The sequence below is a fragment of the Hevea brasiliensis genome, chromosome 14 (assembly GCF_030052815.1).
Source record: "Hevea brasiliensis isolate MT/VB/25A 57/8 chromosome 14, ASM3005281v1, whole genome shotgun sequence".
Classification (NCBI taxonomy): Eukaryota; Viridiplantae; Streptophyta; class Magnoliopsida; order Malpighiales; family Euphorbiaceae; genus Hevea; species Hevea brasiliensis.
Window position 1 is genome coordinate 21239903 of NC_079506.1, and position 21806 is coordinate 21261708.

Genomic DNA, 21806 nt, shown 5'->3' on the forward strand with positions numbered 1-21806 from the left:
TTACTGAATGAAATTTAACTCTGCTTTTATAATTATCAAAACAAGCATACTAACAGAACTATCACTGTAATTACAACAAGCAACAGCAGTTGGGGTGCTGAAACAGATGAAAGAATTGTAGAATCGAATTCAGAATGTTCATTTCCTCCGGAAAATAAATTATCGAAAAAATTTAACGGATGACACAAAAAACAAAGCAAATGTAATTTCTATAGAACAATTTAACCATGGGTGCCTAAGGTGCTTATTGGCATGGTTTTTGCCAAGAAGCATCAAGAGCAAATGCTTGAAGTGATGTAGAGATTCTCAATGATATGATTTAAGATGGAAAACTTGGCAGGCCGGTTTATATGACCTTTTTACTGAAGCCTGCTCAAACTTCTTTGCAGCAGCTTCATTCTCCTCTAATCTATTCTGAAGAAAGTACCTTATCCACCATGTCGAGCTCCGAAATTTGGCCTTCAAAAACATAACAGAATGAATAATTCTTTTGAAGTACAACTTTTATGTATATAACAAAGACTGGTATGACTACAAGTTACATCATTTAAAAAGAAGCTAAAAAGACTGGTATGACTAAAAGCTATACCATTTAAAAAGGGGAGGGAAGCATCAGTGATACAGGAAAACACACTTTTCATATCATAGCCAACCTAAGGATAAGGGCCCCTAGCACAAGAAGAAGAGGAAAGAAGGGGGAGGAGCAGAAGCAGCAGCAGCAGCAGCAATTCTCTGAAATTACTCTAAAGATGTACTTATCAAAGTTTACCCCTTATCATTACAACCTGATTTAAGGTCCAAGGGTAAAAGCAATCTTGATACAAGTGGCATTCTAAAATCATGTGGCCTAATGTCAAGCTGCACGTAATTAATAAATTGCCACAATGATACATAAATGTCATGAAATGCTATTAAAAAGTGCAAAACATTGACTCCAGAGTCCAGAATAAAATGAAAGTTTGGCAAACAATGGCTACTTACAGGACGGCCAAACTTAGATAACTCAGCAACCTTTGCTTTACGCTGACCTGGATAGCCTACAAAAGGAAACAAAAATCAGTAATCAAGCCAGAAGAACAATTATTGTTCTGACATTCAATTTTGAAAAAAGCTAAAAGACATTCAAGGAAGAGAACTACATTTAGGGTATCCTTGCATAAAATGTTGGGCATATATAATTCAATTATTCAAGCAAAAGCAGTTTCATAGTCAAAGCAGAAGTATTTACCAAAAAAAAAAATAGGAAAAACCTTCTTGATCTCTCATAAATATACTGAAGACTATGGACTAAATAAGAAAAAGAGGGTTAACAAAGTGGCAGAAGTTGACTCTTTACCGTCTATATGTAAGCAAGATGAGCAAGCTAATTTAGGATATCAGCAAACATCTTCAAGGTCAAACCCATTGTTTAAATAATTTCTGGCTGGGTCTTATCTGTGAGGACAGATAGGCAAAAGACTAACAACACAAACAGACATAAGCATCGTGGCAAATTACCGGAAAATATAATGACACCATCAGAAGACACCCTTGCCAATTCAGGAAGAGTTTTGTTGAGATATCTTGGAGACAAGTAATCCAATGCATCTGAAATTATAACAAGAGAAAATGATTTTGCCTGGTAAGGCAGCGGAAACTTGATATCAGCCACACGCACAATGCCTTTGCGCACAAGACTCTTGCAGTTGGCATCCAAATCATCCAAGTCATATGGTTCCACACCCCAGGCTTCTGTTTTTTCTTCTTTCAACAACTTCACTACTACAGAACATGTGTCAGGGCCTAGGTGCAATACTTCAAGCATGCTGTCACCATAAGCCTTCTTCAGAATAGGTATTGCTTTTTGAACTTCTAATGTGCATGAGCCACTACCTGCATTTGCATACTTCAAATCTTCAGAATGTTGAATTGTTTTATTCAATATTTATCATACCCAAAGTATTTCATGACAAGAGTATAGCAATGCTATAATGCTTCACATTATCACATAGAGGATTGAGTATTGACAGACCTAAAATGTTTATTTCTATTCATTCTTAATCCTCAAATAAAATATTAACATAGAAGATAAATGCGCAAAGCCTAGGGTAGTGGTGGTACAAGTATTCTGTTTCTACACATAAGCCCGCCAGTTCAATTAGTTACTTCATGAAAGATTAAAGATAATAGGATCATATCCACACAATTCTACAATGGTAAGTCAAAAACAGGGTACTAGCACTCTCTTACCATAGATGTCAAAATAGCCCAATATGCCTACATTTTTTTTGGACTTAATAATGTTAGATTTATACAATATGAACTAAATCAGCTCAGAAGATCCTTCATGTAATAATGCCCAATGTTTCCCATAAGAACAGCAAATGTCAAAAAATTCTGGCAGTTAAATTAATCAGAAGTTAGATAATAGAATTTTTTTAGTATCTAATTATTTACATTATAAGAGCTAAAATCTGGCATGTAAGGATGTCCTGAAGAAGTAACACTATCCAATGGATAAAGCTAAGTAAAGCTCCAAAAAAAATTTCCCACAGAAAATTTTGTTAAGAACAGTAAATGGAGACAAATGAAATAGATCCTCAGAGAACAAGATCAAAAAGGGTCAACATGTAGCTAAAAAGAAACCTTTTGTCATAATTTCCAATTACTAATTTGTAACAGAATCGAAGATAGGGTTTCTGCTCTGAGAATGAAGAAGAAACGAGATGAGATAATAGAAGAAATGGGGATGAGGAAGAATGATATTTTCTTTATTGATCATAACGGCTTCCTTTCTCAGATTACATTTCTTTTTATAGACGGCTTCTCAACTGTTACAACTAAGTATGACTTCCCTAACAACTTCAGTTATTTTCCTCCATTTACGGCCGCCCATAACAGCTCACATCCTACTTATACAACATGTTCTCCTATGCATTCCCAAAGTTTCTATTCTTCTAATTATCATAACATAAACTCAAAGAAGTTTTTGTTTGATTATGGTCCATGTACTGAGGAATTCATATTAAATAAGATATATCTCAATCCCAATATAGTTGGAGTGGACTATGTATGAGTTTCTATCCCTTGTTTTATTCAGTTTATTAATACATTTTCAGCAAGTTTTAGAGCTAAAAGAATGATTATTGTAGAAGAACATTCATATAAATAATTCAATGAACCCATTTCTATGTGTCAATATACTTGGTGATCGTTTAATATATTAACAGCATAGAGTGGAAGATTTTGAAAACATAAGAGGAAGTCGCACATACCTTCCACTTTGCTGAAAGCTTCTCTTTCACTGATACGTCCACCTGTCACATAAGCCTCATTAAATTCAGTGCAGAAGGTATTATATAAAAAATGTAAGATAGCTTAAACTAGACAACTGAGGTCATCCTATTCAGTTGCCTATGTTGAATTTATTTATTTATTTTATTTGGTTTCATTCCCTAAATCAGAGAAGAGGTTAAACCTGAGCCACTGTAACAATACACAACCAGAAGAATTGCACCCTGAAATTAAAAAACCAAATGAATCAAACAGTTAAACGCCAGTTTGTTAAAAACAGAACCCCAGCAAGCAATTAAAAACAGACAATCATCTGCTTGTCTAATAAAGGAATACCACTTCCTGGGAAATAATGCCACACATTGAAAATGCAAAAGCTGAGTAGCAATAGAAATTACCACAACCACAAGGCCAATTGAAAGTAATGGAGAAGAACGTGATTTCGTGTGAACGGATCCACCAAAAGGAAGGCTTCCACTCTCAGCTAAGCGTCTAGCAGGATTTCCCTGTCTCCTTGACATTATTGCTATCTATTATTCAACAACCCATAAAAAAAATGTAGTCATTGTTCTAACAACGCTTCACTGCCCATTTCCGATTTCAAAATACAAAATCAAACCAAACCCATTATACAGCGCGAAAATCCAATTCTAACACAACCCAAATTTGGCAATTAAGCAAAAGTCATTTAGGTTAGCATCTAACAGTAAGTTCGTTCAAGAAAAGCATCACAGAAAAGCAATTCAGAGTATTCGGTACTTACCTGAGATCAAGAATTGACAAAAACAGTTAGGCTTTTGAGTCCTTTTAGAACGCGACGCAGATCTGCTTCAGCTCATGGATTTATTTATTTGTTTGTGAAATTTTATTTTTATATCAACTGGGCTTCTTACATTCATAGCCCATTCTTGAGGCTTCCTTTCCTCTATCAAATTCTAATTATGGAGAAATGCAAATCCCAAAAGAAAATAGATAATTGATTTAAGTATATATATATATTAATAAATTTTAATTCAAAATTAAAAAAATAATAATAATAATTTTGGTGAGTGTGTAATGTTCCATTTTCTCTGATTTCAAGTTATTTTAAAATCAACCAAATTTCCCATGCAATTTATTCTAAAGAAAATCAATGTTTAATATTTATAAAAATAAATAAATCATGTGATATTGAATGTTTTATTAAGTTTTTAATAAGGTTTAGAGCCCATATTTATATATTTAATTTTAAACTACTTACATATCTCAAATGTATTTTTATGCTTGAAAGATTAATGAAGTTGCACGGGTGTGAATTTACATGTGAAAATTTATATAAATAACAGGTAAATATCGCGCCCATTTAATTTTAATTTTTTTATAAAATTTATTAAATTTTAATTTAATTTTATAAAAATTATTTAAATAAATTAAAAATTTTTAGATTAATCTATTGACGTATTAATTATAATTATAATTTTATTTATAAAATAATTAATAATTAAATAATTTTATTTATAAAATAATTGACAAATCAATCGATTAATATGAAAATTTTTAATTTTTAATCATAAAATTAAATTAAAGCAGAATAAATTTATTTATTTTAACACTGTTAGCTAAAAGTAAAATAAATTATTAAATATTTTTTATGTACAAATAAATTTTTTAACTTTAAAATTATATCAAATAAACCTTATTCATCGTTAAAGGCAAAAAAAAAATATAATATTATTTTAATATCTTTTTATTTATTTTTAAATTAAAAAATAAAATTAATAAAAGAAAAATTAATTTATTCTAACTTCTTCTGTATTGCTCTTTTCTTCTACGTTGTTCTTTTCTTTTGCGTTATTCTTCTTCTTCTTCTTCTTGTTATATGGCAGTGGTTTGGCTAAAGAACAAAAGGAGATGACTAGTTGGTGTTTCAAGGAAGAGAGTGGCCAAGCATCGTCTACATCAGTGATCTCATCCGTCTACGACCATGGCCACCCATCCTTCCACAATCATAGCCATAGCCTCTACCTCCTCCATCTTTGCAACTATCATGCCTAATGTCACGGTATAGAAATTGATGGCAAATGTCATGAATTTCTCATTAGAAATTTGAATTGTGATGAATTAATGGTTAATTAGAATTTTCATGCCTTTTATTGATATTGATTGTTTTACATTGTGCTGCGCACAATCTGTTTGACGGAAGGTCTAAGAGAAGCAGAGATAGTAAATTAGGTTATTTTTTTATTATAGAGATTTTACTAGTAGCTGTATACAATTGCTTTGTCCCTGTTCTCACCCTTTTTGTTGAAATACATGTTAATTCATTGATAGAAACAAGCAATTGTTTTGTAGAAACAAACTTAATTTACATTTCTTTTAATGATTAAAGCAATTGACAATTCATCATTCCTAATTGTATTCATTTTCTTGGCAACTTAACTTTTATATACAATATTTTCTTTCAAACGATAGTAGAAAAAATTCTAAATTGATTAATAAATTTTATTGTTTTGATTGTTCACTGCACATGTTTGGAATTAATTTTCAATTTCCTGAAATAAAGAAATATTCTTTTTAATTTTTTATATATTTTTTAATTATTTAAATATAAAATTAATATTTTATTTAAAAAATAATTAACTTTATTAATTTTTTTATTGCGTTAAGTGATACTGTTAATTTTGACTTATTTAACATATTTTTTAAAGTTGAATTAAAAAAATTAAAAATTTATTTAACATTTAGCTAATAATTTAAAGATTAAAATAAGCCTTTTTTCCTTTGTGAAAAGATTCTTAAATTGCTAAAAATAATGTAGCTGAAAGTTCAACCATTGCAGAATATTAAGAAAATATGGACCCTCTTTTTTAATTTAATTTTTTTTTAAATTGTTAATATCTTTTATAATTAAAAATTAATTTTTTTACATTAATTATGCAGTTTTAATTAATCTTAATATTCAGGTAATTGTGATTAAAATTTAGGGAAAAAATAATAAAAATAAAATTTTAAATTAACTTATGCACATTTAAAATAAAATTTTCTATCAAATAATTTTAAGATTGCGTTTCTTCCTATTTCAATTAAAATCAAATAAAATAATATTTAATAATAAATAAAAAATATAATAAAATAAAATTCAAGCACTCCAACTTTCACAGAGTGGATAGATGAATCAGTTTAAAATAATAACCGTTGATAACTACATGGTCACCATATGGTGGACTAATTCCACACAACTATAATAATAATAATAATAATAATAATAATAATAATAATAATAATATCAATTATTCAAGTTATCAGTCATTGTTGAGTGTATGCAAATTCAATGTCTAATTAAATATTCGTTGGAATTAGCAGGTGGTTCCCATGAATATTTAAGGAATTGACAAATAAAGTTAAAATTCGTCATTATTTTTTTTTATAAGAAAATTAGAGTGGCCATACTAGACCAGATAAAGTCCGTAACGAGAGTATTAGAGAAAAGGTAGGAGTGGTGCCAATTGAAGATAAGTTGAGAGAAGAGAGATTGAGGTAGTTTGGTCATGTGAAGCGTAGACATATGGAGGCTCCAATTAGACAAGTAGAAAGGGGTAGACCTAAATTAATTTGGAGGAAAGTAGTACAACATGACCTAGAAGCATTACACATTTCTGAGGATTTAACCCAAAATCCTTTAGAGTGGAGAAAGCGAATCCATATAGTCGACCCCAAATTTTTGGGATAAAGGTTTAGTTAAGTTGAGTTGAGTATTAAAATAATTAAAATAATATTAAATTATTTTTTCAAATGATAAATTATATCAACTTAATATTTTATTATAATATTTTCAAAATACATTTTAATCATATTATAACATAATTTAATTTCAAATTAAATAAAAAAAATTTTATAGACAAGTTTTTCAATAAAATTAATAAAAAAAATAAATTTATTAAAATAAATTAAATAATTTGTATAAATTATTAAAGAAAAATAATTTTTTAACAAGAATATAAAAATAAATAAATAAATAAATAAATATGCTCATAAAAAATAGAATAAACATGATAAAGATATATATAGATGAATTATAATATTAAATAAGAGTAATGCAATAAAATACTTAATAAAAATACCAAAATAAAAAAGTCCATCTCCCATAATTTTGTTTTATTTATAAATTTTAAAAATATCTTAAATAAATAGGTAAATTTAAAATTACAACCAACTTATAAGTTAGAATAAACATCGGCAAAATCAACCTTTATGCTTTGATTGATGTTTAATTGCATCTAAAATGAGTTTTTGGATTTAATTGGTTGGAGTTTTCTTATATTCATTTAAAATTAAAATTTAATAAAATTTAGCTTACAAAAAAGATGTATTTAAAAAAAAAAAGGAAAAAGAAAGTGTTACATCAATGTAAATAAAAAATTAACAATTGAAGAGACAAAGGACAATGCACTCATAGTATCACTCCTACATTTCGCCTTCTTCTCAATCTTCTCTCCCTTCTCTTCTTCCTTCCTTCATGTCTTCCTTAATATTTTCACATTCTTCACCTTTTTTTTCCCTTCTTCCCATTTTATTTATTTTTCTCTTTTTTTTATGTCATTTTTCATTTTCAAAATTCTAAAAAATTCATTTTTTTCTAAAAATGTATTCCATTAATTGCATTCCTATCAAACAAACAAAATAAAATCATCCAAAAATACACAAAAGAAATTGTCAACTATGGGAAACAACTCTATAAAAATGAGATAAAATATAAACAAAAAAATCCAATTAAATACACTCAAAATCCATTAACAAAAAAAGATATGAAGATTTGGTCAGTTTCAGACGTATGTAGACTTGTGAGTTATTGAAAAAACACACAAAAAACAAGAAAAACAAATGAAAAAGGAATGGAGGGTAACCATCGATGGCCACCCAAAAAGAACTAAAGGGATGAGGAGAAAAAGAATAGAGGAGAAAATGTGAGGAAGAGGACAAAAAAGGAAGAAAGAGAGGAGGAAAATTCAAGAGTAAGCGAGGATATTTGCAATGCTCTCTTTTAAATGTTCTTATTCTATATCAAAAAAAATTTCATATTCTATTCACAGACACACTCCTCCTTTTATTTTTTATTTTGGTTTATTTTCTAGTTATAATTGAGGATCCAGTGTTGAAATTGGCATGTTCAAAATTCAATGACCAAAATCCGTATCGTTCTTCTATAAATTTTCAAGGGTTCAATGATGTATAGATCTTGGAATTCTACCTTTGTCCCTGATCTTCTATGACTGATGATCTTAATTAGTAGCGTCATTACAATTCTCATAAAATGTAATTTTCTTCTACGTTCTGCCCCTTCTTTTTATGACTATCGCTTATGCATTTTAAATTCTAGAATTTTGTAGTTATTTACAATAAATTTTTATTTTTTAATTGGTAATTTCTTTACTTAAGTGTGATTATTTTTTTGGGCTTAGGATTTGATATTTGTATTTAAAATTTTGTTCTAATTTTTACATTTCATAATTTTTCAATGAGATTGATTTGATTATGATGATTTTTTTTTTTTTTTTGGGATTTGATATTTGATGTTTTTTTAGGTTTTGGTGGGTTTGAAGAACATGCATTTCATGAATTTCATGATTTTGAAGGGATTAAAATTTGGTCTTCAAGAAATTTTACAGATTTGTGAAAGAAAATAGCTCTAATTTGCTCACTTGACTCTGCATTTTAGGGTTTCTGGATTTTACATTTAAAATTGATTTTGTAATCAAACTCTTTTTCTTTTTATTATAATTAACTCTTAGGATTGATTTTTGTTAAGAGGGAGAATAAAATAAATTAAGCAATTATGCTCTAATTAAGCAACTAATGGTAGATGTTTTGTTTAAGCTGCTTTGGAACTTATTTGTTAATAGGAGCTAAAGCTTTTTTTTTTTAATATTTTATTTTAATTTTCAAGCGAGTGTATTTCACTTAATTGAGATTTGTTAAAAATTGGATTTAATTGGTTTTAAAATGGGAAATTTATAATTTGATCATTGCATTTTGAAAGTTTAACGATTTAATATCTTTTATATTCTATCATTAAAATTAGCGGTTCTTTCATCTAATATTATTATTGGTTTAAATGAAAAAATAAATATACACTTTATTTAATTAATAAAAATTTATTATTCGGTCCCTAAGTTTGATTGATATTACGCTTTGATCCCTATATTATGAAAATTGAATAATTTAGTCCATCACTTATTTTTTCCCTCAATTAAAATTAATTATTATCAAATAAATTAATTCTTTCTGTTCTATAAAAGAATTCAAAAAAAAATTTAATAAGAACAAAGTTAATAAGAAAAAAATAAATTCTAATAATTTCTATAATTATCAAATATAGGACTAAATCATTCAATTTTCAAAATACAGGAATTAAGTTGTAATATCGATAAAAATCCAATGATCAAATAATAAATTTTTCTTAATTTAATAAATGATATATTTATCTTTTTCACTTAAACTAATAGCAATATTGGACCGCAAGATTTATTATTTTGAAGGAAGTATAAGTGAGGGATTAAATTATTTAATTTCTAAAATATAAAAACCAAATTGTAATATCAATCAAAACTCAAAGATCAAATAATAAATTTTCCTTTTATTTCAAATTCATTAAGCTGAAAAAACCGATTTTGAGTGCAATGAAGGATTATATTGTAATATAAAAAGTTTAAGGAGACCATTTACAAAGAGATGCAAGATGAGCTAACCAAAAACAAGGTTATGATATATATATATATATATATACATACACACACTTGCATATACATTTTTTTAATTAAAGTTGTTTTTTACGATATAAATATGTTTCACTTTTTTTATGTGATTTTTTTATTAATCAAGTATCTAGGTATGAATTTTTCTTATCATGACATTAATCCCTTAAACAATTTTGGCATCAACCTCTTTTTTTTTTTTAATGAAAAAATGTCTTGCAATTAAATATTTTTATGTGTAAATATTTCTTATATTAATTAAATTTTATATCAATTAATAATTATATGTAGAATATTAAGGATAAATTATATAAATAATATCTCAATTTAGGGGTACGTGATAATAAAGCTGATAAATTTTAATTTGTAATATAAAACTCTTTAACTTTTAATTTAAGTAGGCAAAAGACTTATTTAGTCCTTTTAAGTTATAATAAATAGTCATATAGGTTCTTAAAGTGTTTCGAGTCTAATAACCCTTCAATTTTTAAAAAAAGATCAAATAAGTTTTTCAAATTTCTTAAAGTAGATTATATAAGCTATTGGGGACAAATAAGGCTTTAACTTTTAAAAATGGATTAAAAAAAATGACTTAACTATAATTTCCCTTTAACATAAATGTAGCTAAAGTTATGTACGAAAATCTTTTAGTGCATAAAGTCTTCGTCAATAATTTTGTGTATCTGATTAGTAATATCTTGATGAATATTTGCCGCATTCTAAAGCAGATTAATAAGTTGTTAGTTACCGAATTGTTTAATAATCTTCTTTACAGAAACTATGATGAAAATAATATATTATTTTTTGTATTATTTAGCAAAAAATTTAGCAAAAAATAATTTATTAATTTGCCTCATGATACAGCTAATACTTACCGGGATGTTATAAATTAGATACGTAGGATTGCTAATAAGGACTCTGTGCAGCAAAAGATTTTCACACATAACCTTAGCTGAATTTATATTAGAGATAAATTATAATTTAATTTTTTTTAAATCTATTTTTAGAAATTAAAGGGTTATTTGTCCCAAACTAGTAAAATGACTTATTTAATCTATTTCTAAAACTTAAAGGACTTATTTAATCTTTTTTGTAAACAAAAAATTTCAAAGGCTTGTTTAGATCCTGAAATATTTTAAAGACTTATATGACTATTGACCTATATTTTAAGGGTCAAAATAAGCCTTCTGCAATTTAAGCAAAATAAAACCCATGTGTGATATCAGTAATCAATTTCTAAGTTATTTTGGCTAATATAACATTTGTCAGATTAAAAAAATATATATTTTCTCTTTATTAATTTGATACTTATAAAAAAATTAATTTTATTCTTTATTAATCCATGACGACTCAAATTACACATATTGATATTTCAATAATCCATAATCTATTTATTTGAAATCAATTAATGAAAATATAATTTTTAATTTAATAAATATCATGTTAGCATAAATAAGAACTAATTACTGAAGGTTATATGAGGGTTTAATATTACTTAAATGATCATAGAATTTTGTGTTATAAATTAAAGTTTTTGTATCATATTATTACATACTCTTAAGTTGAGATACTATTTGTATAATTTATCCTAGGAAAAATTACTATATAGTCCATGTATTTTAACAAGATTAATTACTTAGTCCCTATATTTTAAAAAATATATATATACTATTTAGTCTCTGTAAAAATTTTCATAAATTATTTAGTCCCTCCATCAAATTTTCCGTTACCCATATTATTCACATTACTATTTAGTCCTTTTATTTTAAAGAAACTAATTAATAAATCTATGTATTTTGAAAAATACTAGTATTTAATCTTTTTATTTTAGTAAAACTAATTAGCTGGTTTATGTATTTAAAAAATAGATTTTTAGATAAAAATAGAAATTGCTATGTGGAGACTAGATCTTAATTTATATTTTTTTTAATTTTCAATTATTTGAACATTTATGTTTTTTATACTTAGAAATAAATTTCCTTAACTACTTAGAAATTTAAAGAAACTGATTAAGTTTTTTGTGTAGACAACTTAAAGAGAGAATAAAGAAGAAAAAAGTGTGGGTATAGAGAAAAAGATATGGAGAGAGAAACAATAAAGTATAAGAATAAAATAATGAGAGAGAATTAAAATATTTTACGTATAAAAAATAATTACAGAACTAAATAATTAACAAAGTTAAATTACAGGAACTAACTAATATATTTTTTCTAAAATATAAAGACTAATTAACTAGTTTTACTAAAATAGAGGGACTAAATAGTAGGTTGATCAATATTAACTAATAAAAAATTTGATGAAGGAAATAAATAGTTTAATAAAAGTTTTTACAAGTAATAAATAATATATTTTTTAAAATATAAAAATAAAATAATTTTTTTATTAAAATATAAAAATTAAATAATAATTTTTCCTTTATCTTATACAATAATAAATTTAAAATATATAAACTTAAATTATAAGCAGCAAGTAAAGAATCAAACTTTAACCCAACGGAGAATTATGTATATTAATATATGTTGCTGTCTTCCAAAACCTTAATTAAGCACAAAGAAAGAGATTCTTGTGTATTATTATTATTATTATTATTATTATTATTATTATTATTATCATTATTTATAATGAATCGTTCACGCCTCTCAACATATAAATAATTATAAATTGCTGCAAGTTTGTCACGATTATATACAATTTACAACCTTTTAATATTTTAAATTCATATATAGTGAATAAAAAAAGGCCGCCTGACAACAGTTGTTAATGATTTTGTTCCGCTTTATATTAAAAAAGAAAAAACAAAAAACTTAATTAGCTTGATTTCTCTTCGTCAGCAAGTAAACTATATGATTGCAGCGGTGGGTCGTAATTTGAGAAATTCAAATTTGACACTCCATCCTCACATATATAATAAAAAAATAATAATAAAATGTGATTATTTCTTCATATTTAAAAACTAATTATTCATAATTTTTTAATAACTTAATATCATATGTTAGTTTTCACATTAATTATATATATAAAATCTTAATTTATAAAAATTAAAATATAATTAAATATTGAGTATAGTAGTGAGACTCACTATATTTTTAAGGAGAGAATTCAGATTTAATTCTTAAAAAAAAATTCTTAGAGAAAACATCATTGGAATTTATAAGTAATGCATTCTTAAGGAGGAAGGCTGTTTTAAAATGATGCATTCTTATGAAAGCCTCATAAGTAATGGGATTCTTTAGATTCAAGAATATAACTAAGGAGTTGATGCTATTGTGAATTTTTTTTTTCCGTAAATATGGACTTATAGGATAATACTCAATTCAACTCAACTAAGTTTTTATCCTAAAAATTTATTAGGGTTGGTTATATGGATTATCTTTCTCTACTCTAAACGATTTTGGGTTAAATCCTTATAAATGTATAATGTTTCTAAGTCATATTGTACTATTTTCCTCCAAATCAGTTTAGGTTTACCCCTTCTTTTCTTTCTATCTTCTAACCCAATGTACTCTACTTGTCTAATTGAAGCCTCTATATGTCTACGCTTCACATGACTAAATCACCTCAATCTTCATTCTCTCAACTTATCCTCAATTGACACCACTCCTACCTTTTCTCTAATACTCTCATTACGAACTTTATCTAGTTTAGTATGGCCACTCATCCACCTTAACATTCTCATCTCTGCAACTCTTATCTTATACACATATGACTACTTCATTAGCTAACACTCACTGCCATATAACATGGCTGGTCGTATAGCTGTACGTTAAAATTTTCCTTTCAACTTATTGGGAATCTTACGATCACATAAAACTTTTGTGGCATATCTCCACTTCAACTATCCGGCGTTAATCCTATGACTAACATTCTCCTCACATCCCCCGTCTACTTGAAGGATTGAGTCGAGATATTTAAAGTGATTACTTTGGAGCAATACTACTCCATCCAAACTAACTCCTTCCTTATCACTAATTCGGTCTTCACTAAACTTGCAATGCATGTATTCTGTCTTTGTTCTACTTAACTTAAAGCCTTTTGACTCTAAAGTACTTCTCCAAAGCTCCAACTTTCTATTGACTCATTCTCGCGTCTCATCTATCAGAACTATGTCATCTGCAAGCATCATGCACAAAGGGATACTATCTTATATATGTTTCGTCAATTCATTTAGAACTAATGTAAAAAGGCAAGGGCTTATAGCTGAATCTTGGTATAATCAAACTGAGATAGGAAAATCTTTTGTATCCCCTCTCACTGTGCGCATAATAGTTGTTACTCATTCATACATATTTTTTAACACTTGTATGTATTTAATAGATACCCTCTTTTGTTCTAACACTCTTTATATGGTATCTCTTAGAATACTATCATAAGTCTTCTCCAAATCGATAAAAACCATGAGATTTGAGTAATCTCTCAGATATTTAAATCTACAATAAGATTGAGTAGAATATAAAATTATCAAAGCTAATACTAATAAAGCTAAAAAAAAAATAGAAAGAGAAATTATTATTTATTTCTTTTATTTTAATAAAATTAATTATTTAATTATTCATTATTTTGAAAAATGTATTAGTTATGTCATGTAATTTGTTCACTTTACTCTTTAGTATTTTTAGTTTATTTTAAGCATTTGGATTTTATTTAGTTTATATACTTTTAAAAACACAATTATATAATTTTTTTATTTTTTAAACCTTAAATTATTTAGTCATCATAACAATAATTTCTTTCACCATTAAATATAATTGCAAATAAAAAAATTTAATTTAAAATAAATAAATTAATTAAAGAATTGATAAAATAAAAAATATAAAGATTAATTAATATATATTTAAAAATAAAATATCAAAATTGGAAGCTTCTGGTGACGACTTAAAAAAAAAAAAAAAAAGGAAAGGGATTTCTCTTGCTTTTGACATAGCAGCCCTTGGTGGGAGGCACGAAGGATTTATTTTCACAATAAGAAAACTTAATATTTATTTTTTCTCATTGGTATTTCATTAAAACATTAAAATGAGAGGGTAAGAAATTATGAAAAGTATATCAAATAAATAAATAAATAAACTAAAGTATATATTTTTACAAATAAAAATTAAATAAATTTTATTTATTCTCTTCATATTATTATTATTGTTATTATTTTAAATATTAAAAATGCATATACTTAAATATACTCACTTTTATACAATTTCACATTTATTTTTTTTATAAAATGCCTTCTTAGACATTTTATTATCATATTAACAAGTCATTTTTATATTAATGTGATTTTATAAAATTATTATTATAAAAGGCAACTGATATTTCATAAAATTTTTATTTTTTAAAATTAAATTAAATAAATTTTATTTTTTGTTCTTTATACTTTAATATTTTGTAAAAATATAAAAATTTTCAATCATTAATTCCTAAAATTTCAATTTTAAAAAATACTTTAATTTCAATAAAATTGATATTGATTAGAATTTTTAGAACATAATATATATTTTTTAATTTCATATTATTTTATTTAATTTTAAGAATATATATTCACTAATTTTAGGAGACAATTTATATAATTTATCCAAAAGTCATGAGATTAAAAAAAAAAAAAAAAAAAAAAAAAAGAGAGAAAAGGCGCATCTTCTGACATCTCAGCTAGTACAGCTATACATACGCAACGCACAGCTTGTGCTATAAGGTCTCTCCATCACCATCTTCACCCACTTCAACCTCGAGACATCGTCAAACACACTCATGATAATCTCTCGCTCTAGCGTCCTCTTCTGTTCTCACAACTGCCGCTGAATTCTCCGTCGCTCTCTCCTTCTCGCCGGAAAATCTTTCTCCTTCCTTACTTCCTTTCCTACTCTTTCTCTATTTCTCTTTAACATTCAGTCACGGACCTCTGGAGATTGATTCCTGGAAAAAGCTTTTTCACCGTCGTTTTACGTTAGAAACCGTTTCGAAACACTATAGATTTTTTTTTATGTTTCCTTTTTTTTTTTTTAGAAAAAGATGGAGGTGATTGAGCTCTGGTTGTCGTTTCTTTAGCAATAAGAAACTTTGGTTTTGGTGTTTTCTTTCATTTTGTTTTCATTTGATTTGGAGAAGAGAAACTGAATGGCGGTGGAGTATAAGTGCTGTGGAACGGATTTCTTTATAGACGTTTTGATAATAGTACTTCTGGTGATGTTCGCTGGATTGATGTCTGGGCTTACTTTGGGGCTTATGTCTATGAGTATCGTCGACCTTGAAGTTCTTGCCCAGTCTGGGACACCGAAAGATCGCAAACACGCAAGTACTCGCTCTTTTTTTTTTTTTTTCTTTTTTTTTCAATGAATCTCGCTTTTACCTTTTATATTTTCTTGCGTTATGTTTTGTTTGGATTCTTAGAAAGTGCGAGGAAAAGAAAATAGTAGATTTTTTTTAATGTTAATTTTACTAATGTAATTTGATTTATTTATTGTTTGCGGGCTTGTCTTGAGTCTTGACATTCGTCATGGATATTGAATCAAAATCTTCACTCGTTCATAGACCATCAATTACTTGTCCCCTGTGATTATATGCAAAGGAAAATAATCACTTGTCCCTTGTGATAACAGCAAAGATATTACCCGTTGTCAAAAATCAGCATTTGTTGCTGTGCACGCTACTCATTTGCAATGCTGCTGCCATGGAGGTGGATATTAATGAGATGTCTGTCTTTGAGCTTTGATTACATGGTAGAAAACAATTCACTTACTTTCCTTTTTTGTCAGGCACTTCCGATTTTTCTTGATAATCTGGTTACAGCTTGGGGTGCTATTCTAATTTCGGTAACCTTGATTCTACTATTTGGTGAGGTGAGGAATCCATTTAAATTTTTTACATTTATGTTGAGTTATTGAAGGCAGGACATGTGGATAGACATAAATTCAGTGGAACCATGGAATTAGAGTATGCGAGTTTGACTTTGTTTTTGTGAGCCACTTGCATGTTACCCATTAAATTTTCTCAACCAATGACGTATTTATATGAGGATCTACCAAATGTCAAGTTATTCATTTGCTGCATATGTAGCTACGTATGCTATGTAAGTATGTTGTCTTTGTTTGTTTAAAATAGAAAAAAAAAAAAAGAAGAAATATTTCTGTTTTTTGGAAGAAAACAGTCTCCTTTTTGACAATTGGACTTGCATAGCTGAATTCCTTCTAGAATTTCAATTGTACATAATTAAGATAGTGGTATGGGAAAATATGATAATGTAGATGTGCTAATTGCTTTTTCCTTGGATGCCAGATTATTCCTCAATCTGTCTGTTCTCGGTATGGTTTGGCAATTGGGGCAAAAGTGGCTCCATTTGTTCGTGTTCTTATGTGGGTCTGCTTCCCCGTTGCTTATCCTATAAGCAAGGTGATATATGTCAGTTTAAGAACATTTGTTTAATCCTTGTATATTAGTGAAATAGCTTAGTATTACTTATGAATATATGATGTTCCAGCTTCTGGATTTCCTACTTGGCCATGGACATGTAGCTCTGTTTCGCAGAGCTGAGTTGAAAACACTTGTAAATTTTCATGGTAACGAGGTGCGTTTATAGGTTTCAAGCTTTACAATATTGAACACTATTCTGCTGCTGTTCTCAACTGTTTCTTTCTATTTGTGGGTTGTTGCAGCTATTCTGTTACACTTTCCTTCTCTTTCTAATGTTTGTCTTGCTCATTTATTGCCCTCTTGATGCCATTAATCTGTTTTAGATTTTATACACTATTGTTCAAAATTTTCTCTTCAACTCCAACTATGTGCAATTCTATTGTTTACACTTGACTTCCCTACTCTTTATTAATATCTACCATCAGCTTTATAATCCTGTTATTGATATTTACTAGGCAGGAAAAGGTGGAGAACTGACCCATGATGAGACAACGATTATAGCTGGAGCACTTGAGCTCTCTGAGAAAACAGTTGGTGATGCCATGACTCCTATATCTGAAACTTTTGCCATTGATATTAATGCCAAACTTGACAAGTAAGATATTCTGAAAAGCTTAAATTGAAAAGAAACTTGCTTCTGTTGCATAAATTCACCCTTATTATCTGCATTGCATACTTTTTATGTACAGGTATTTGATGAATTTGGTATTGGAGAAAGGGCATAGCAGAGTGCCAGTTTATCATGAGCAACCTACAAATATAATTGGACTTATTCTGGTAAATTTACAATAGTAACTCATTCAATGAAGATGAAAGAACATTTTTTTTTCCTGGTTCATTTTTCCGAGCATTTTTTTGGGGGTTTTCCCCCTCCCCTCTGTGGATAATTGTCTCTATGAATTGGCTTTTGTTGAATAATCCGGTTTCCTGTAAGTAAAGTGATCAAGAAATTACTGGCATTTGAATCATATTGTTGCTTAGTTTTTATTTGTTTGCCTTCAGTGAATATTCTCTCATTTAGCTGTTAAATATTTATGAAGTGCAGCGTATGGGTCTTAGATGATACGAGGAAGGAGTCCTTAAACGCTTCCTTAGATATTGAAGCGATTGAAATACAAAAATAATGTTGTTCCCAAGGTTTGAGTTGATAGATTTGTTTCGTTTTATCAATTAAATAAAAATAAAATGGAGAAAGAGCAAAGTGAAAAGAGGCCCAACCACAAGGAAGCAAATTACAACTTACATTAGGAAGGATAACCAAATGAAATTGTGGATTGTATGCTAATTGATCTCATTAAACACTTGATTCATCCTTTGTCTTTTGCCTTTACTCTCATCCCTTTCATCTTGTTCTCGTGTAACAAATTTGTTGCCAGTTATTTTTGGTTGATTTCTACTCTCTTGTTTTTCTGTTATTTTCTTAATAATGTTTAATATTTAAAATGCATTTTTTTTTCATTCTTTTTAGGTCAAGAATTTATTGACAATTCACCCAGAAGATGAAACACCTGTAAAGAATGTCACCATACGTAGGATTCCGAGGTATCTTGTATTCATACTTGTTGTACTATTGTAGAAATATCGCAGTTACATTGTCCTGGATAGCATTCAATGATCAATACTACCATTAACTTACTTATGCTCAATGTATTTTATGTATAGGGTTTTAGAAAGTTTGCCATTATATGATATATTGAATGAGTTTCAGAAAGGTCACAGCCACATGGCTGTTGTCGTAAGACAGTGCAACAAGACTGAGGAGAAGACAACAGGCGATGCTGCTAGTAGTGAGTAAAAACTTCCTACCGTTATTTATCTTGATAATTCCTTTTTATCTCAAAACCTGTTTAGCTGTACCATAATAGAATTATCATGCGAACATCTCCCTTTTTATGATGGGAAAATCATTTTGACAATTTCTGCTCTCTCTTGCTCTGTGTATCCCATACAAAATAGATCCAGTAACAGAAGTTAGAGTTGATATTGATGGCGAAAAGCCTCCTCAAGAGAATGCTTTAAAGATCAGAAGGCGGAGGAGCTTTCCCAGTAGTAGAAGCAATTCATTTAAGGGAAGCAATTCATTTAAGGGCTCAAGGAGCAAGAAGTGGACAAAGGACATTGACTCAGACATCTTGCATATAAATGACAATCCACTTCCTCAAATTCCTGAAGAAGAAGAAACTGTAGGCATAATAACAATGGAAGATGTGATTGAAGAGCTTTTACAGGTATTTTAAATGAGTTTTTCTTTCAAATAATTTCTAATAGATTGAGCAAGAATCAAATGGATTGGACCTACATTAGAGGGCAATCTCATGATGAGGACATAGTCATATATCTCTTTATGAATATCTTGGAATTTGGTGGTAGAGGATAAGGTTACTACAAAGGTTCCTTCAAATGTATTATTTTTTTTTGCACAGGAAGTCTTTTAGGGAAGAATCTTAAAGATTGATAATTTGATGAAAAAAGCTTGCAAAATAGATGGTTCTCTATGGAGGAAAGAAAGGAAATTGGAGAATCATTTACTTTGTTATGGATTTAATGTTTGGAAGTGTTTGCATTTTAGAGCTAAGCGTAAAGAGATGAGAGCTGTCATTTTTTAAGGCTCTATTTGGTAATAACTTTTAAAATAATGTTTAGTATTTTGACTAGAGTAAAAAAAACTATATTTTTTATTTATACTTTTTAATCGTATAAGTGTTTATACTAGTATTTAGAAGTTGAAAGAATGGATGATGAAACATTAACTATTTTAGCTTTTAAGACTGTATTAGTGTTTTTACTAGGGTTAAAAAAATAATATCATTATTTTTACATCTAATAGCTATAAGTAACTATCTTTACTGAATTTTTTTGCTTTAAACCACTATATCAATAACTAACTAATATTTAATAACTAATAGCTAGTAAAACAGATTATAATTACTAGAATAGTTAACTGTTACTAGAACTAATATTGCTCTAAGTGTTATTTATTATTTTTTTAATTGTTTGCTCCTAATTACTTAGATGGAATTTTCTCATTGTTGTATATAGTTTTCCTTTTACTGGCAAGAGAAAAGGAAACAAATTTTCATGGATTGCTTTTATCCTGACCTTGGTTTTACACAATGTAGGAGGAGATCTATGACGAGACTGATCATCATTTGGAGGACTCATGACACTGGCCTTCAATGAGGAGCAGAATCTAGATAATCACGAAAAATTTGTTAAATTCATTGATAAGAAACTCTTGTTTACTATGTATTGCTTGTATCAAGAAAAACAAAATACTACAAGATTTACGATACGGATATGAGCGGAATGCAATCATCGTATGTACAACAGTTGTATAGTAAATCTCATGTGAATGACATTATAATTAACAGTTAAGAACTATCCATTATACGCACAACGGTTGCAGAAAATAGTTCTTCTTCGGATGCATATTTTATAAGCAGCTGCCAGCTTACTATGAGATGAAGATGTTATGGTATTTTAGAACGGGAGAACTCGCTTTATGAGGCAGATAGGAAGAGTTTGGTCTATGAATTCTTCCTTCTTCTTCTTCTTCTTCTTCTTTTTTTTTTTTCTTTTAAATAAAATTTAAGTTGTTTCCACTGTCTGGATTATGTTAGGAAAAGTTGCATTTCTTTCCTAAAGGCCTAATGAGCCAAATATTTACGAGTTTACACAATTATTACGTAATTAAAACTCAATTCTCATTTTTAATTATTAGACAGACTTATAATTGAACTTTAAAATTATGATAAAATTATAAAAATTAAAGTTAAATGGATACAATATTATAAATGCTAAAACTGGAAAAAGTTATTTTTTTTTCTCTAATTAGTAAAAATGTTAACTGCAAAATAATAAAATCAAAACAATTAAAATAAAACCTGAATAATCAAAAAGTAATTTTTAAATGTTTTCCAATGGAGCAACCAAAATGTAACGCAAAACCAGAATGATGTTATTGGGTTGTCATCTCTAATTCATATTTTTGCCATTTTTTATTCGAACACGAGAGGAAATTACAAGAAATGATAAGCATGTGAACAATATTGGCTCATATTACCCTTATGCGACACATTTAATGCTTGCTTGTTACAGGATGTGAAGGAACGAACTTCAACTCAGGGAAAAGAATGTTGTGAGCTTTGATCCTTAATAACAACAATAAGGTCAAATTGTCAAAAAAAAAAAAAAATCCAATCTTTACTTTTTTTTACAATTTTATCTCATCATTTTTTTAATAATTTCACCCCAATCTTTAACATCCAATTTAATTCTACCATGCTATCAAAATCAGTTGTTAAACTTAATAATTAAGCAATGATATTACGTCTAATAAATATTATAATATCTGATTAATCATTAATTATGTCCTTAATTTACCTTAAATTAAAAAGAGAACTCATA

General features: G+C 27.8%; 2 protein-coding genes across 6 annotated transcripts; one reads left to right on the plus strand and one right to left on the minus strand.

Annotated features, from left to right (window-relative positions):
• Positions 1 to 115: 115 nt before the first annotated feature.
• Positions 116 to 4217, minus strand: LOC110647382 (probable pectin methylesterase CGR3). Of its 2 annotated transcripts, XM_058135227.1 has the most exons (8): positions 4037 to 4217; positions 3838 to 3857; positions 3672 to 3805; positions 3458 to 3497; positions 3255 to 3296; positions 1498 to 1872; positions 982 to 1037; positions 116 to 459 (listed from the first exon to the last, which is right to left on the minus strand). In XM_058135227.1, exons 3-8 carry the CDS (start codon positions 3792 to 3794, stop codon positions 307 to 309), a joined length of 789 nt encoding a protein of 262 aa, XP_057991210.1. In that variant the 5' UTR covers positions 3795 to 3805; positions 3838 to 3857; positions 4037 to 4217; the 3' UTR covers positions 116 to 306. The 2 variants fall into 2 exon arrangements, with proteins under 2 accessions (XP_057991210.1, XP_021656883.2); XM_021801191.2 differs by lacking the exon at positions 3838 to 3857 and having other exon boundaries at positions 3672 to 3803.
• An 11356-nt stretch (positions 4218 to 15573) lies between these two features.
• Positions 15574 to 20697, plus strand: LOC110641295 (DUF21 domain-containing protein At2g14520). Of its 4 annotated transcripts, none has more exons than XM_058134155.1 (11): positions 15578 to 16284; positions 16589 to 16665; positions 16745 to 16828; positions 17265 to 17378; positions 17467 to 17553; positions 17855 to 17994; positions 18089 to 18176; positions 18868 to 18941; positions 19062 to 19186; positions 19362 to 19627; positions 20519 to 20697. In XM_058134155.1, exons 1-11 carry the CDS (start codon positions 16107 to 16109, stop codon positions 20561 to 20563), a joined length of 1278 nt encoding a protein of 425 aa, XP_057990138.1. In that variant the 5' UTR covers positions 15578 to 16106; the 3' UTR covers positions 20564 to 20697. The 4 variants fall into 4 exon arrangements, with proteins under 4 accessions (XP_057990139.1, XP_057990138.1, XP_021648649.2 ...); XM_021792957.2 differs by having other exon boundaries at positions 15580 to 16284; positions 19356 to 19627; XM_021792959.2 differs by having other exon boundaries at positions 16263 to 16280; positions 19356 to 19627.
• Positions 20698 to 21806: the final 1109 nt, after the last annotated feature.